Raw genomic sequence first — 16,314 nt, 5'->3', positions numbered from 1 at the left:
CTCGCGATTATTCAGTTCTTGGTAAAATGTCATATGAAAAGCGCAGTATTACAATATACCGTATGAAAGGCTGTTGATGCCAGTCGTCTGTACCCAGTGTTTCCTCTTCCTTCAGTCAGTTGTGTTGTTACTAATGACTGTGTAGAATGGGCCAAAAGTAACAAATTATAAGTACTCTAGTTCCTGTACTTTAATGTTTTTTTCATGTACTTCTTAAGTACATTCTTGAACCTTCTTTGAAGCAGGGCCATAGCTACTTTTGAGGACACTGAGGTCAAGTCCTCTGTATTTTTCTGGGCACTTAGCAACCGGAGCTTACATCCTACAATTAAAAATGTACACATCGTGAGTATTTTATAGACTGATTACAGTGTTTTTTTTTTCTCTTAGTATTTTTAAATTCGACTACTTTTGGATCAAAACAGAAATAGATAAATGATTCTGTATCTGGAATTTGCTTCCTGGTATTGTGGAGGAAGGCTTTCAAACAGCATTTTGACTTTCATGTTGGGGAAAAAACATTTACAGAAGATATTATCGAACATTTAACTCGACCAAGTGCTTTAGGTAAATGCTTTTAAGTACCTTGTGTTTGGTGTGATTTTCTGAGAAGGTGTGGTGCGCGTTGAGAGGCTGGACTCACGACCTCAGTATTTCAAAAATCCTTGCTGCGGCCCTGCTTTTCAGTCCATGTTTTTGTGCTGTACTCAAGTGCGTTTGGAAAGACAAAAAGTGGCATCGTAGCCTACAATTATGCTGTTAAATTCGCTTTGAAGCTCGTTTTTCTTGTGAGACAATGTCCATGTTTCTCATAAGGAAAACATGATCGTAACTTTTTGTAAGCGGCCCTTAATTGCAGAGAGTGGTTGGAAGGATATATTTGTTTTTATGATGGTTACAGTCAGGATGCCACACTGGCCTTTTGAAGGTGACCATGAGTAATGAGCTCGGAGGAGTGTTCTGAAGTTGTTCTCGAGCAGCACAAGCATTTTCGAGTGTAATCCAAAATCAAGCACATTGTCACAAGTAGGATCGGGGCTGGATTAACCTTCTATCCTGGGGTGAAAATGAGCTGGGGGTCCCTGCAGAGGGACTGTTCTTCCAAAATGCAATTAATCCAGAGTTAATAGGCAACTGTTTTGATAACCAATGAATCATTTAGGTCCTTTTTTAGGCAACGCCAAACACTGACTGATTCCAGCTTCTCTGATATGAGCATGTTTTGTTTTATATCATTGCAGCTTGAATATATTTGGCATTTGAACCATTGTTTGGACAAAATGAGACATTTGATGACGTCGCCCTGATCATTGTGGACATATGACGGGCATTCTTCTCTATTTTATGACATTTTATTGTTCAAGAAATTGATTAAATTGTTAGTCTCAGCTCTCCACTTTACACATGCCAGTTTCATTATGTTGTATTTCCCCCCAGGAACTATCAGGCCTACTCCTATACTGTCATAAAACCCTGCCCCAGGTTTAATGCTGTCATTTTGTTGGTATGATCACTTGTATTACACATTTATCTGCAATTAATCAAATTAACTCGTAGTGAACCTTTTGGGGCCTCTGAGCAGTCGCCTGCTTTGCCCTGTTCCTAATCCAGCTTTAAGTAGGATGTCCTGCCACTTTTTCCACCCTTGCCAGCCTCAGTTAGGCTTTAGGTGAGAAGTCCTCAAACACTCTCTCGCCTTGTCAAATGATAAAGCTCGTGGGATTGCCTAAAGGGCTCACTGGAAGTTTAATGTGTGTGCTTTGCTGGAAAATGACATGATGAAACTGTACAGCGCTGTCCCCCGGTTGTAAGAGGGCATGGGTGCGTGTTTGCCGGTCGGACGCCAGGGGGAGCTACAGTTCCGGTGTGCTCTTCGGCTGGGACGCGTTGAATTAACGTACAGGCGAGGTAAATGCAGTCACGTGACCGCTCGTTGCCGTTGGTGAGTTTTTCCCATTATGGCGGAGGGGCCAGCCGTGCGGATGGTCTGTCTCTCCCACTCTGATGCTTGTTTTGTGTCTTGAGGGAGGGCGTTTTATTTTTAATTTTTTTTTTACATTTCCCCGCGACAGCCTGGTTTCTTTTCAGCTAGACTGCACTCGCGTTTGTCGGCGAAGTCATGGCAGACCGCGGCGTGGATTTGTCCGCCCTGCCAAAACAGGTTAGAGACCAATTGGCGGAGTTGGATCTGGAGCTGTCTGAAGGTAAAGGAGGGGAGGGGGCTGATGGGGAGCGGGGGGATGCTATAGCAGATTTTCAAGCTAGCTACATGTCTCCGCTGTCTGGGCTAACCAGCATCGATTAAACCGGCAGTTTCTCCTCTGCTATGCTACTTTACGTGTATGACAAATTGAATGAGGGCACACCGGCACTCAAGCTGTGCCACCGAGCTAGCTTATTTTGTGCTAATACAGGATGTGGGCACGCGAGCTAGCAGTGCAGGAGGAAGAGAAAGGCTCTCGTGTCTGCTTTAAGTATTGAAAGCAAAACGTCGATTTGAAGACGTGTTTCCTGGATAAATCTCCCCGTTTGCTGTATGATTGATTGTCAAAGCCATAGCTCTGTGTGTGTGTGTGTGTGTGTGTGTGTGTGTGTGTGTGTGTGTGTGTGTGTGTGTTGCTGTTTGACAGACTGGGATGGCCAGAGGCAAGGTCTGGCTATCAGGCTTTGACCCTTCTCCTGTCATCTTTGTTTCACTTCTTCATGTGGCTGGACTTTGGTTCGTCACGGACCACATGGTTTCCAGCCTGGCGTCATAAAAAACTCGGACTTGGCATCTGCTTTTCAGGTTTCATCTAAAAAATGTTTTATTGCAGGCGAGCTGTGAGTCACTGTGACCAGTGATGAGGTGGAATGAAAAGGCCTCCGGTCATGATCTGCTCTGGTGTCAGGCAAAGATCCAGTCTGTTATGAATGACTGTCAGTAATTATCAAACGTGGTGCATGACCTCAGTGACGTTCACTGGAGTGGTCATCAAGATGTGTACAAGGCCTTTTACACCTGTGGAAAGCTGCTATTACTGGAATTATAGGTTTACGTACCTGCGCTGCTCACTGTGGGTCACACCACCCTGTGAGATCTGTGTCAGGTGTACGCATCCATGTGCATGTTTGTTCTCCTCTTGTGGATGAATGTGGGGGATGGATGCATCTATTTATTGCAGTTTACAAATATCTCAACCATTCATTCATCCAAAGCATAGTGCAAATCAACCCCTCCCCCAGAGCAGCTGTGGGCCCCTCTCCTGATCTACACCCATTGACACACACTGTCACATCCTTGCCAGTGTGTGACACACACATACACATGCACACAGACTCTCACATCCTTGCCAGTGTCCTCGTCCTCTGCTTCATGAGACCTAGGCGAGGTGATAGAATCCATTTGTGCCACTCAGTGACTGCTCAATGCCTGCTCGTCCATGCTGATTGATATTGGGTTATTATAGTGTTGTGATACAGCTTTTGGAACTGATAACCAGTGTTTGATACTCGTGTTTGGCTGACACCAGTTTTTATAAGCCTTTGTGCAAGACTCAATACAAATGCCATCATTCCCTTCTGTAATAAGGCCTTTAAAAAGAACATGGTACTATAAAAGACTGTGACAACACGGTTCTTTTGCACTTGGCAGCTATGCTCTGATACATACTCCAATAAAGAAATACTAATACATATATACAAGCTAATGACTGTTACTTAAGATAATTTAGAATTGGGAGTGTTGGTGCCTTTTACACCTCATATCAGCCAATATTGAAAGTAAGCTGATACATTAGTGCATCTGTAGGTGTTTTAAGAGCTCACTGACCTCTAATGTTACTGTGTTACATTTTGATGTCAATAAAACCCTTTTGAATGTAAAATTTTAATTTTATTTTTACTTAGTTGTAGATCAGCCTGTTTTTGTTGTGTTAGCCTGGTGGTTTTGAATGGTTCATACTACACATTACATGTTAACAATTTACCACAGTTATAGGTGGTTGATATGATGTTATACTCACATGATTTATGTAGATAGATACATAAAATAGGATACACATGTGTCAGCTGTGATTTAGCCATGTTGTTGATCAGTTATTTATACTGTACTAACTATCCCTCCAGCATCTCTGTGTATTGTGAACAATCTGATCAGGACTGGCTTATGGAAGCTTTACATCATCTACCATGATGTGGGATTTTATCCATGTTGTCCATCCCTTTGTCTTTCCATTGTTAGGAGTATATTTTAGATTCAGTCAGTTGTGGATTTTACTTCATGTCAGAATGTACTAGAAATCACCTTGTCAAAGCTCAACACTTGCTCCTGGTGATGGATGAAGGTGCAAAACACGTCACGTTTATTTTTGGACAGTTACATGCGGTTATGCAGTTTCTAACAGGGCTGTTCTGAACACGCTTCCTTGTGGGTGCGCTGAGGTGTCGAGAGAAACGTGAGACTTGAGAGTTGGTTGCTGAACAGTACAATTTCTTACACAAGAAACAACCGTAGTCACATGATCCTGGTGGCCATGTTTGCTCATTGTATGTTTTCCACGTGTTGACTGTCTGACAGCATAGCTGGTAAATGTAATAGGATTAAAATAGGGAGTGAAAGTTTTTCCCTCCAGACCTGATGGCAAAATATTTGAATGTTTTTCAGTGTTGTAGGTTCATGTGCATGGAAGCAAACTAGACTTATTATGACTGCATGCATGCGGCATGTCATCACCTTATAGGCTATTTTTCTTGACTCCATAACAAGCCCTCCTCTGACTGAGTGGAAATGCCTGTTCCTGCGTTGCTCGGATAAGAACACAGGCCTGCCAAATGGCCTCTTAAAAAACAACCCATTTCTGCTAGCCCCCTGTGACCATGGGGACACAATGAGGACCATTCAGCTGGTCTGAGCCACCGTGGCCAGGAGTTCTGCTGCCATTTAGGCCATTCAGCTAAACCCAGGCTTTGTGTGCATGCTGGAATGAGCTGCCTCCATAGGAAGAGAAGGGAGGGGCTGGTGACTGGTCATACTTGAGGAGATGACGTAGTGTGTACTACTGAGGGGAGTGGTTCACCCCTCTCACCCTGTCATCTCTCAGCTGGGCCAGGGGTAAAAGGTTATGTCTAGGTCTTTCCTGCAGCTAGCCTACCTGGTTGACGTCCCCCACCAACTGTCAAGCGTGTTCAGTCTACTGTTGCTGACTTGCACACATTCCACACAGATCCACACACAGATTAGTTTTTCGTCTGTGATTGGTCCATGCCGAGGTGTCATTTTAACATTAAAATACAACTTGAAATGATTGTTTTAAGTTTTTAAACTCAGCTCACAGTCTTGTGTCTGTGTTTTGTGGAGATGGTCTTTCTCTCTTTTGCATCTGTGATCAGTATGTGCAGACAGAGACTCCACATTATTGCCAGTTGCTTCCTTTCTAGGCCAATCATCCAGCTAAACAGCCAGCCAGCATTCAGATGCAGCAGAAGCAGCCTTGGCTCGTTGTATTGACAGTGAGGGCCCCTGGAGGATGACAGTGCTGATATGGACCCAGTCTGTATCAGTGATCAGTGACTGTGTGTAGACCAAAGCTTGATGGATCCTTGAGGAAGACTCCTCTCAACTGGAGAGGAAGTCTATGAAAACGTATCTCTTTTCTACCTGTATTATTTATGAATGGGATACGCAGCAAACGGTTGTTTTTGTAAGTAGTCAGGCAGAGGGCTCATTTTGTGACAGATAAGAGACGCCTGATAGACACTTCCTCAAACTCGAGCTCATGCAGCGCAGAGCAAACCAAAAGAGGAATAAGGACCTCTCTCTTGATTTTAAAGCTGAGATCTCTCTCCCCAAAATCAATTCATTTCACGGCTTTTGTTTGCAACAACAACAACAACAACAACAACATGCTGGGCAATATGTTCAGAACTGATGTTGTTATTATTATCGCAGCATTATCTCTTCAGTATGTTAAAGATATTTACATTTACTTGTGTTTTTAGATACTATTCACAAGTTTTTTCTTTGTTTGTTTGTTTTTTGACAATTGACAGTGTGGAGAGACAGGAAAGAAGGGGAGGGAGAGAGGGGATGATGCCATGCAACACATGTCCTCAGCCAAAATAAACCAGGAACATCGCAATTACAGACTACTGCGCTACTTCTCCTGATGCTATTTCCAGTGCTCCAAATGACATGTTAAAACGTCAAGCTCATGTTTAGCATATTGAATCGGATGGTTTTGAAGTGTTTTTGTAGAATATAATACTATAATTTTCAAGAAGTATGTTCTTAGATCTCGCGCCGTGACAGATTTTGGTGAAATCTAGCTGAGCAACTGTGAACCACGATACCTCATAGTGATCGTTATGTCGACCGTAAAGATGATGATTAACACTTAAATTGATTTATTGCCCAGTCCTACTCGCAAGACAACTTTAAATGTGTCACTCTAAAGAGTTTTCATATGAAGTGCTGTTTTCCTGTTTGGGTGCTATATGCTTCTGTTAGCGCCCAAGATGTCAGAATCCCAAAAGCACTTATCTCCCTCGAAGCATCAGAGCCAAGGCCTCAGGTCCAAGCAGATGGTTGGATACTCTTGGCAAAGGTCTTTCTTTATGTGTGTCAGAGTGTGTATGCAGTATGTTTGCACATCCAAATGTGTGTGTGCATGTGTTATAATACTGTTACGCTGTGAATAGTTAATGATGGCTTCAGTCCCTTTTCCTCCTCCAGACCTGTTGTAGGCTGAATTATTCACATGCTCTCATTAAATACCAGGACACCCTCACAGAGTGGTGTGGGTGTGGGTGGGTGTGTTGGTGTATGTGGTTAGTGAGCATGACTTCTCTGTGCTCCCCAGGTAGAAGTTGAGGCATGCATAGAAAAAAAAATCCAACCTGACTCCTTTGAATCAGGGCCAGGAGTTATATTGACAACCCACTCATCAGCCCTCCAGACCTGCACATCTCTGGTGTGGGAAACAGCAGAAGATGCTTAACTTGTTGAACAAGCTCACATGAGATGTCAGGTAGGGCTGGGCAAAATGGTGGAAATCAACAATATTAGTGAGAGTTGTTTTTTTTCTCATATTGAGCCCATGATTACGGTGTGGGAAATGTATGTAGTTTTGCATATAAAACATTAAACTATCGTCCCATTTCAGTATCTTCAGTCAAAAACTTAAAAGCCTTAGTTTCTCATTCCCTTATTACACTTTGCTTGGAATCAATAATAGAGGCAATTAAATGTTGTGAAAAGTTGGGACGCTGTGTAATACGCAAATAAAACCAGAATGCAATTGTTTGTAAAGTAACTGGTTTTACCAACAACAGTTTTACAAAGTGTTCCTGAACCCATGTAGTAAAATCCTTTATACAATCATGTGTTCACAAAGTGGTGACCTCCCTCCATCCTCGCTCGAGAACGACTGAGCCTTTCCAGGATGCCCCTTTCATACCCAATCATGATACGACCAGCTGTTACCAATGAACCTGTTTACCTGTGGAAGGTTCCAAACAGGTGTTTTGGAGTGTTTTGTCGCTCCTGTCCCAACTTGTTTGTGAGGTGTTGCTGGCATCAAATTCAGAATAAGCAGATATTTACAAAAATCAATGAAGCTGATGAGGTCACATTAAATATATTTCTATATAATGTAATATATGTTTAATGTCAGAAAGGATTAGCGAATCACCACGTTCTGCTTTATTTATTTTTCACAGCGCTGTGGAATCGTGTTCGTATGATTATACTGAATTATTACTGAGTCCGAGTGTGTTACTGTGCTTTGTAAGTCTGTGACAACATACAGTATGGCAGCCTTGAAATAGAGGAATAGTGTGTGAAGAGTGTCATAGAGGACCTCGGTTGAAGCGCCTGTGCTAGCGAGCATCCACTCCTCTGAGGTACCCTTGAGCAGGACTCACTGAAACTACTCTTCTCTGTCTGACCTTGTGCTCTGACCTTCCTGTGGAGGCCGACAAGTTAATACACAAGTTCCCTTCACCATGAATTAAACACTAACATTCACTCATTGGTGTGATGCATATGGAGCCTACTTCTGTATCTCACAGTTGACAGAAACACAACAGCCTCCTGCTTCTTGAACCTGTGACTCACTGCAATTAGGCGTGTGCTGTTCTCTGGGGCACATCCATAGAACCGCTGCAAAGTGAGAGAACCTGTTTCAGGCTCCTGGCTGACTGATCTGTTTACTGAGATGATAGGCTTGATGCCACTTATGACTCAACACATGGAAAGAATGAATGGGGATTTCGTGACATCGGACCCTTTTTCTCTCCCAGTCTGCAGAACACCCACCTTCATTCACTGCTTGACCAACCTTTAATCTCAGCTGGGCTGAGGGCGACAGTGAAGCACCTCTCTGACGTCGGCATTGCACAATCTTCCCACTCAGTGCTTTCTGCCTGCAGTCATTTAATCAGGGGCCCAGGCTGTGACACACCAGACAATGTTGACTGATCTGATTTATACCTCATAGGCTGAAAGATAAACTCATTGGTGACATAATAGAAATCAAGTCTGCTGGTGTTTTTTTTTTTGTTTTTTTTTTTGGTGTTGTCAGATTGAGGGAGCTGATGCAGAGCCCCTCCAGTGTATCGCTCGGCCATATCCACTGCCCGGCGGGCCATGTGACTGTGCTAATGCTGAAGAATGCTCTTGTGAATATAAATAGACCTGGCTGGCAAGACAAATTCGCTTTCATGCCTGAGGAGGAGAAAACAAGCATCTCTTTGACACAAAAGCTCCACCATTATTGCAGCGGAGGCCACCCTCTCAAAGTCCCAAGGAGTCAGTCCTAATTGTGTGTATTTCTTTCTTGCTGAGGCTAATGTTCCTGGCTGGTCGGCAAACATCTCTACATCCAACCAGCTGGCCGGTTGGCTGCTACATGTGGGTCACCGTCACGCCCATGGGTTGTGTGTGAAATACCGCGGCCTGTTGAGAACTGCCCCTCTCAGGCCTATCAGCCTGCTGTCTGACCCATGAAGAAATTGCTATAGGTATGCTAATTGTTAAAGCATCATACCAGTGCTTTTAGATGTTTGTAGCATGTTACCTCCAAGTTGTGTATACTTAACATTATTGCTGAGGAAGTGGAGGGATTTCCTACCTTACAGGCTGCTGTTGGTTTGGTTTATGCCAATATGCCATTAATATCAACATAAGTACTTCATCACAGTGAATATCTGGTCAACTCATGTGATGCAGGTGCGACCAGAGGGATGTTTACAACCTTACCTCAAGGTGTGTCCAACTGTTGGAGAGAAACATGGATCTGAGCAGCAGCTGTTGTGACAGAAGAAGCCAGATTCACATTATTCCTTTGGCTTTGTTCATGTTTGCTTAATGATGGGCTTCCAGATTTGACTTTTCAGGAGCCCCCGACAACATGGTAAGCATCAGAGCATCCTCTGATCTTTCCTGTCAAAGCTTCCTTGAACAGATCATGAAGGAATAGTTTCAACATCGGTCACATTTTTTATTTGTTGGTCTCATGCAGGCGTCCTCTGTCTGTGCAGTAGCCATGCCGTTGGGTAGATTTGCTTAAAGGGATTACATCTTTGCATATATCCAGTCGAAATATTTGACATACTGACAAGCCTGACAGCAGCATACTAAGTGTGGAGAACAGAAAACATTAGTTTATAGTTTGTAGGGATAATAAGTACACAGTGATCAGTTTCCCTTCTTTTCTACTGTCATGGACACACATCTTATACTGCACTGTGGCTTTTGAACAAAGTAGCAAACAAGCATCCATGACAGACAAGTCCATCCACTCGTGTCATTTTGCTGGTCAGGTGGCTTGTTAGCTGCCAGCAGCAGCAGTTTGAACCGTTCAAACATTGCTGTAAATGTCAGCATCGTTTGTTTTACATTCAAAAGGGTGAGGTCCTTTTCTCGACACATTCCTCTAAGACTTGGAGGCCATGGGGATATTTCTTCATTTAGATCCTTAAAGACATTGTTACGTATTGACAATGAATTTAAAAATTGCTTCCATGTGGTTGTTGACTGCATAAAGAGATGACATTTGTTATATGATTGAATATTAACTGAAATTACCAGCACTCTGACTGTAAACCTGCTGGATGTTGTAAATCATGTTATGTATTCTCTCTCTCTGGCTCTGCAGCTGATCAGCCACAGCTGATCACTACAGCCTTTGAAGAGGGTGTGGAGAACATGGGGCATTTTCTCAGCAGCTGGTCAGTTTCTATATATGAAAGGACAGGCCTGCGTCACAGGAAGGGCTGATGGGAAACCAGAGCTCAGGGGTAAAGCAGGCCTGCTGTATAACGTACAATGAAAGTTTCCAAAAGGTCAACTGCTTTCTCTGCCGGTCACTCATTGGACCCTTTTTTTTCTTGTTTTGTTGGACTGGAGCCTTGCGTTTGTGAAAGGGTTATCGAAAATGTTCAGTGAGGAGAAGTCCTCAGGAAACCCCCTCAACAAGCTGATCTGTATCTCCCATCTTGGCCCCTCAGAACACATTGTGCTCGAGCTTGGCTTGTAGTCATGGACCCCTTTAATTCAACTCCCCAGAGAAAGAGGTAAAACAAAGACCATCGAATGGGTGGGGCCTCTTAATCCTCAGCTGTCAATAACACCACCTACAGGCATCTAGGCTGGTAAAAGTCCACATACTACATCCTTATTGTCTCTTCATTTTGTACTGCTAGCATTAAATTAGACTGTTTAGATGGTTTACGGAGCTAAAGCCAAGCCACATGCCCCCATGAGCAGTGCCAGTACATCAACATGGCATTTCTCACACTCCCGTCTCAGCAGGAGGCCCTCGTTCTACAGCAGGTTTGCGACGTGCTTCATGCTCCCACAGACAGTGACGACACACTGATGACTGGAGTCTGGATGTTATTCACATCAGTCGGTGGTGATTGTGGTGAAACAGCCACTAGAGTTAAAGTTATATCCCAAGATTATCCATCTGAACTTTCTCATGAGACTCAGACCATGTGCACACTTGTTGGAATGTCCTGTACATCCACTTGGCAGGGAGTTTGTGAATAGATCTGTTTTTGGTGGCTGGCCGTGTGGTTTTTCAAATGCGCCAACATTAGTGAAGAAAGACTTTGTTTAAGCTGTTATTAGGATCAAATCACTTTTAATTGCTGCACTGTCAGGTCTCCCACCTTTCCTCCAGTCACTGCTTTCATTTAATCCCCTACCTGCTCGTCCTGTAGGGAGTAGCTCACTACCACTCCCCTGTGACCTTGCACCTTCAGTTCCACATGAGGTGAAATGTTTTCACTGACGCAACGGTTTGTGTGTTTTAGAGCTCCACAGGCATTTATACAGCCTAGTTTCACGATGGCGTATTTTTCTTTCTTCCAGTGTTGCACCTTGTTGAACGTCCCCGCAGATTCAGAGCTATCATTTTCAGAGCAGCAATAGATTCCCATCCTGATGACAGGCTGTTTAATGACTGTGAGCAGTGGGTGGTGGGAGGTCAGGACCATGAGCTGTCCAGAGAGTGGAACGTAGGCAGTAAGGCCTGTGAGGTTTCAGTGTCAGCTGTAGACTCAACACCAGGGAGTGTTTCTCAAAGGGCACTCATGCCTTGTTATGAGCTTATTATATTGATTTAATGAGTCAGCTGCCTGGTTAACATTCCTCCTTCTACATTAATGGCCACTTTTAACCAATCATCCATGAACAATTCAGCAGAGTCAGGGATCATCATTTATAAATATTGTCATCTAGAGATGGAACATGGAGACATTAGAATGGTAAATTTGGGCTCATATGGCTCGTGTTTGGCGATACATTTGTGTGTTGAAACTAATTGGAAAACAGAGCAGACAGATGACAGTTGTGTTGATGCACAGTGCTCAGTGAACCTCAGGTCAGGTCCGTCTCACACCTGTGACCCCTGTATCTCTTACCTTCAACACCGGCACAGTGAAATCTGACCCCTCTCGCTCACTTTCTCTGCTCAGTGCGCTCCGGCTCTCCAGCAATGCTGAAACACGGCTCTGTCGTCATTCACAGACCAGGGTAGCTTGTTTTTTTTCTATTTCTTTACAGTGTGCTGACTTGAGGCAGAGTCAACCTACACCCCTGGTTACATGGTTAAAATAAATGAGCAAGATGAGGAAGCGGCAAGCAAACTCACGCAGGTCTATTTGTACTGTGTAAAAGACCTTTTTCTCAGCAGACATTTTAACATTTTAATATGTGAGGTCACAATCCAAAAAAAGCACTGGTGTTGCTAATAACCTACCGATGGCTCTGTTACCAGTAAGCTGTGATAGTTTGACGACATGATCAGTACCACGGGCCACTTTCAACAAATCATTGTAAAGTTAGCCAACCTACCACAAGGCTAACTCCAAAGTAGCATGACACATGATTTGCAGTTTGTTAACAATGTTGCGGAGCGAGCAGTGAGAGGGGAAAGTGGTTTATTTGCCCAAGGAAACAAACCTGAGCCTGACTGACGAGTTAGCAGACGCGCTGAGTTCTGTCACGTCTGCTCTGCACTGAGATTTTATGCTACTGCGAGATTTTTGTATCGTTACCTGCTTCACTGAACTTCAGTGTCCTTTAACTGTTGACTTTTCCAGATGGAGTTCCTTTGAAAGGGGCTCAGCAGATTGAGGATGCAGATGCTCGATCAACATTTTGAAATTTTTTTAATTCAAAAAAATTACTGAGATTTTAAATTAGTCCTGCCTATGGTACTGGAGAATTAGACATCTTTGTGCAACAGAGGAATTTAGATGTCTATTGGAAATTTGACTATAAATTAGATCTAAGCCATCAAAGTCTACCCTGAAAACAAAGCTAAATGGCATTCAGCCGTCATCAGTGTGCTTTTGCTGCTGTCACATTTGAAACTGTGTACAGTAAAAAATACCTATTAAGACATAAAAACATACTGTGTGCTGTAGCAGTAGTTTACAGCTTTGACTCATTACAGAAGATATTATTGACAACTGCCGCCCAAGTTTTCCTGTTTCGTGCATAGAGGTGTGTGTTCATTGAAGGCTGCCAGCCTGTATACACACATTGTTGGTAATGATGAATCACTGATCCTTGGTCCAGTGTTTTTCTTCTTTTTGCAGTGCCACCATGTGTCTACTGCTCCTGCTGCCTCGAGGCAGGTTTTTTTGTGTGGAAAAACTTGAAACTTGCAAAGATGATGATTCTTAGTAAGACTTATAAAAAAGATGCAGTGAATAATGCTGATTCATTGTCTTGCCGGGGGTCAGGTGAGAAGATGGATACCACTCGCATGTCTGTGTGTATCTATATGTTGGGCTCAGCTAACTGCCTTCCGGCTGTGGGCAGGGAGAGAGAGTGGTATCGTTCATCTCATCTAATTCTCATTTCCTAAAATGAAGTATTCCTTCATGTTTAAAGAATGAAAGCTGAAATCTTCTGTCACTGACACAAATGTCTGTCTGAATGCAGCCTTCAAAGCACAGGTGTAGTTGATCTTATTAATTACACCTGTGCTTTAACTATTAGGACAAGTCAAAGTGTCTCCTCTGAAAATGCTTAAAAATGTTAATATTAACAAATCATCAAATTGGTGTGATGATTAACAATTCAGTAGTTAATTTGCAGTCGCTCTTGGCGACAGATTAGCCAGTAAGTGGCAGGGAAGCTAACTAATCTGACCAGAAATCAGTCTGGGATTTGGCCTCTCACCTCAGGTGGTCTCATTCATCTGTGCACCAAAGCTGCAAAATCAGCTAGCTCGTTACTTAGCAGCCTATTTCGGTGGTAGCGTGCTTGAGGGCAGCCTGACATGAGCAGTAAACTGCATTAACCTTTCTGCTTACTAACATACAGCCCACTTGTGCCTGTCTGACGTCAGCCGTCTGACTCAGCAGTGAACCAGCTACAGTTGCTCACCCGCCTTATCACGCCGATGAAGAAACAAGCTCTGACTTTACGAAACAGCTTGTCACTGCCAAGATTGTACAACATGACTGTCTTCAGGGAAACACTGTGAGCCAAATTACGGAGTGAAAGCATATTAACAGCAGCATAGATGAGAGGGGGAGTGTGACATTTAGATGAAAGGTTAGTTAAGTCAGGAATCTGTGATAGGGCTGGAGAAATATTTTAGTTCAGTTGTACACTTCTGGGTTGTTGAATGTACGCTCTTCAGTTTGGCTTTCTCAATGAGCCAAAAGTAGAAGTAAGCTGTCAGTGCTGCAACTATCCCCAGCTCAAACCTCCACTGTACCCACACAGCTGGCGAAGAGTGCTGCCTCTGCCAATGCAAAGTGCACAATGTAATAGAAGTAATGGAGGAAGTCGGGTAACACTCTGTCTGCACTCAGACAGCATGTGAATGCTCTAAAAGCTTGGAAGGAACATTAGTTTTTATTCCTTTTGCAAAAATAACTTCAGGATGTTGACCATCCAGTCGGATTTCGGTTTCAGCAGGACCAGCTCCATTGAGCTTGAGTGTTTTCATCCTGTACAGGAAGCCTGATTCGATGAAACAATTCGCTGTTGGAGTCCGAGACGGTTGAATTGACAAACCAATGTTTGTGTGGGTGTGTGAATGTGTGTGTGGGTGTGTCATATGTATGCACATTGCAGTGATTAAGGTGTTTGTACTATAAGGCTCAACTGAGTGAATGTGTGATTTCTTCACATTTGGGGTATTATCGCAGTGATTTTGATGTGAACCTTGTGAGTTGCTGCATCTTTGTCTTTCTTTTCTTTGTCTCACTTTAGTGTCCTTGAAGTCCCATCAATGCTTCATGGTTTCACTTTCATTTTCAATGCAACTGTCACCTTTCATTACATCCCCTGTGCTGCTCACTCCCTTTGAGCACAGTACCTACGCTTGTTTCCTTCCGTATTTGTATCTTCGACTGTTAACTGGAAGACCACATAGGAATTTTTCACTTCAGCTGATCTGTGCTAACATGCAGATCTCTCTCCTCTCCTTTAATTATTTTTAGTAGACCTGTAATATGAACAGTGTTGTCCCCAAAGCTTTAGTTTCTATTGATTAACCGGTTATTGGGTCTGATTGACGAGACCAAACTGAAATCTTACAGACGATCACAGTGAGAAGCGATAACTAACCACATTTTGACCCAGCCCTGCTCAGCTGTGATTTGACGGTTCAGCGAACTGCTGGTTCCACCCTGAAAGCAACCAAATTCAAGGCGAGCCTCTGTTTCCAATCGAGATTCTGTGGAGAGAAATGACTCCCCCAGCCTGTTTCTCAGCTGGCCGGCAGATTCCTTCAGCCGTCCAGAGATCGCTTCATCCTCCCTGTCTGTCTGAAAACCCCCACGTGGATGAGCTGGCTCCCAGAGGAATTGTAGGCCTGCTTTTGGAGTGGAAAACATTGGCCCTGGAGGTGGGAGGCCTTTTGTACAAATGTTTCTATCACTTTCCAGACATGAACAGAACACTCCCTGAGTGAGAACTCGATGCTAATATTTAATAGCTGCGGTTCAGCTGCTGAGAACAAGTACCTGCGGACTTAGATGTGAGGGTGTAGATGTTCATTCAGTTTGTCAAGCTCTTATACCTCAACCAACCTAATGCTGGTTGGCGATGCTCATTATTTTTAATTAATTGTACCCAAAAAAGTTCCATAAGGCACATTTTATTCATAAATGTTTCATAAGTGCCAGGCAGGCAAAAACAGCTAAACCAAACTCAGAAAATAATCAGTTTTCTTATAATAATGTGAGAAATTCAACATCATCTTTTTGTCCAAACTGTGTTTTCACAGTAGTGCTGCAACTAATGCCTTTCATTATCAATTCATTTGCTTATTATTAGCGCTTGGTTTCTAAAAGCGTTTGGTGTCTAAAATGTCAAAATGTTGTGAAAAATGCCCCTCGTGATTCAGTTCTAGTTGCTTGCTTGACTCCAAAACCTAAAGATTTACGAGGAGATGAGACAAAGATGAGCAGCAAATCTTCACAATCCATAAACTGGAGCAAAGGAATGTTTGGCATTTTCTTCCAAAATTGCTTAATTGATGAACCAGTTTTCCAAATAACTCCCATTTATTTTTCTGTCAGTTGACTAGTGGATTAATAGATGAATCGTTTCAGCTCTGAATCACTGTATCAGGATGAAAAATGAAAGAATAAATCATACACGGGAAAGCAAACCAGGATGTTGGAGTTCTCTTCTTGTCTTGAAGAGAACAGCCTGAGCCTGAACTTTGGAAATAAGCTTCTTCTAACGTCTGCTTTAACTAACGACCAGGTGCCATCAAGTGGCCTCGGTGTCACGCTCATTCATTTGCATTTCCTGTTGAGAGCTATTTAGCCATGTTCTCAGCACAGTCTGCCTCT

General features: G+C 43.2%; 1 protein-coding gene across 1 annotated transcript in view; it reads left to right on the top strand.

The window, feature by feature from the left end:
• Window positions 1-1,916: 1,916 nt before the first annotated feature.
• Window positions 1,917-16,314, top strand: part of dip2ba (disco-interacting protein 2 homolog Ba) — a 38,137-nt gene continuing 23,739 nt past the window's right edge. Inside the window, exon 1 of the mRNA XM_076742008.1 lies at window positions 1,917-2,204. Within this exon, the coding sequence (XP_076598123.1) occupies window positions 2,120-2,204 (85 nt within the window). The 5' untranslated portion in view covers window positions 1,917-2,119. The remainder of the gene's footprint in view (window positions 2,205-16,314) is intronic.

Source organism: Chaetodon auriga, chromosome 10 (assembly GCF_051107435.1).
Source record: "Chaetodon auriga isolate fChaAug3 chromosome 10, fChaAug3.hap1, whole genome shotgun sequence".
In the NCBI taxonomy this organism is placed as follows: Eukaryota; Metazoa; Chordata; class Actinopteri; order Chaetodontiformes; family Chaetodontidae; genus Chaetodon; species Chaetodon auriga.
The sequence above is the reverse complement of the archived record's forward strand: the minus strand, read 5'-3'. Positions and strand labels throughout refer to the sequence as shown.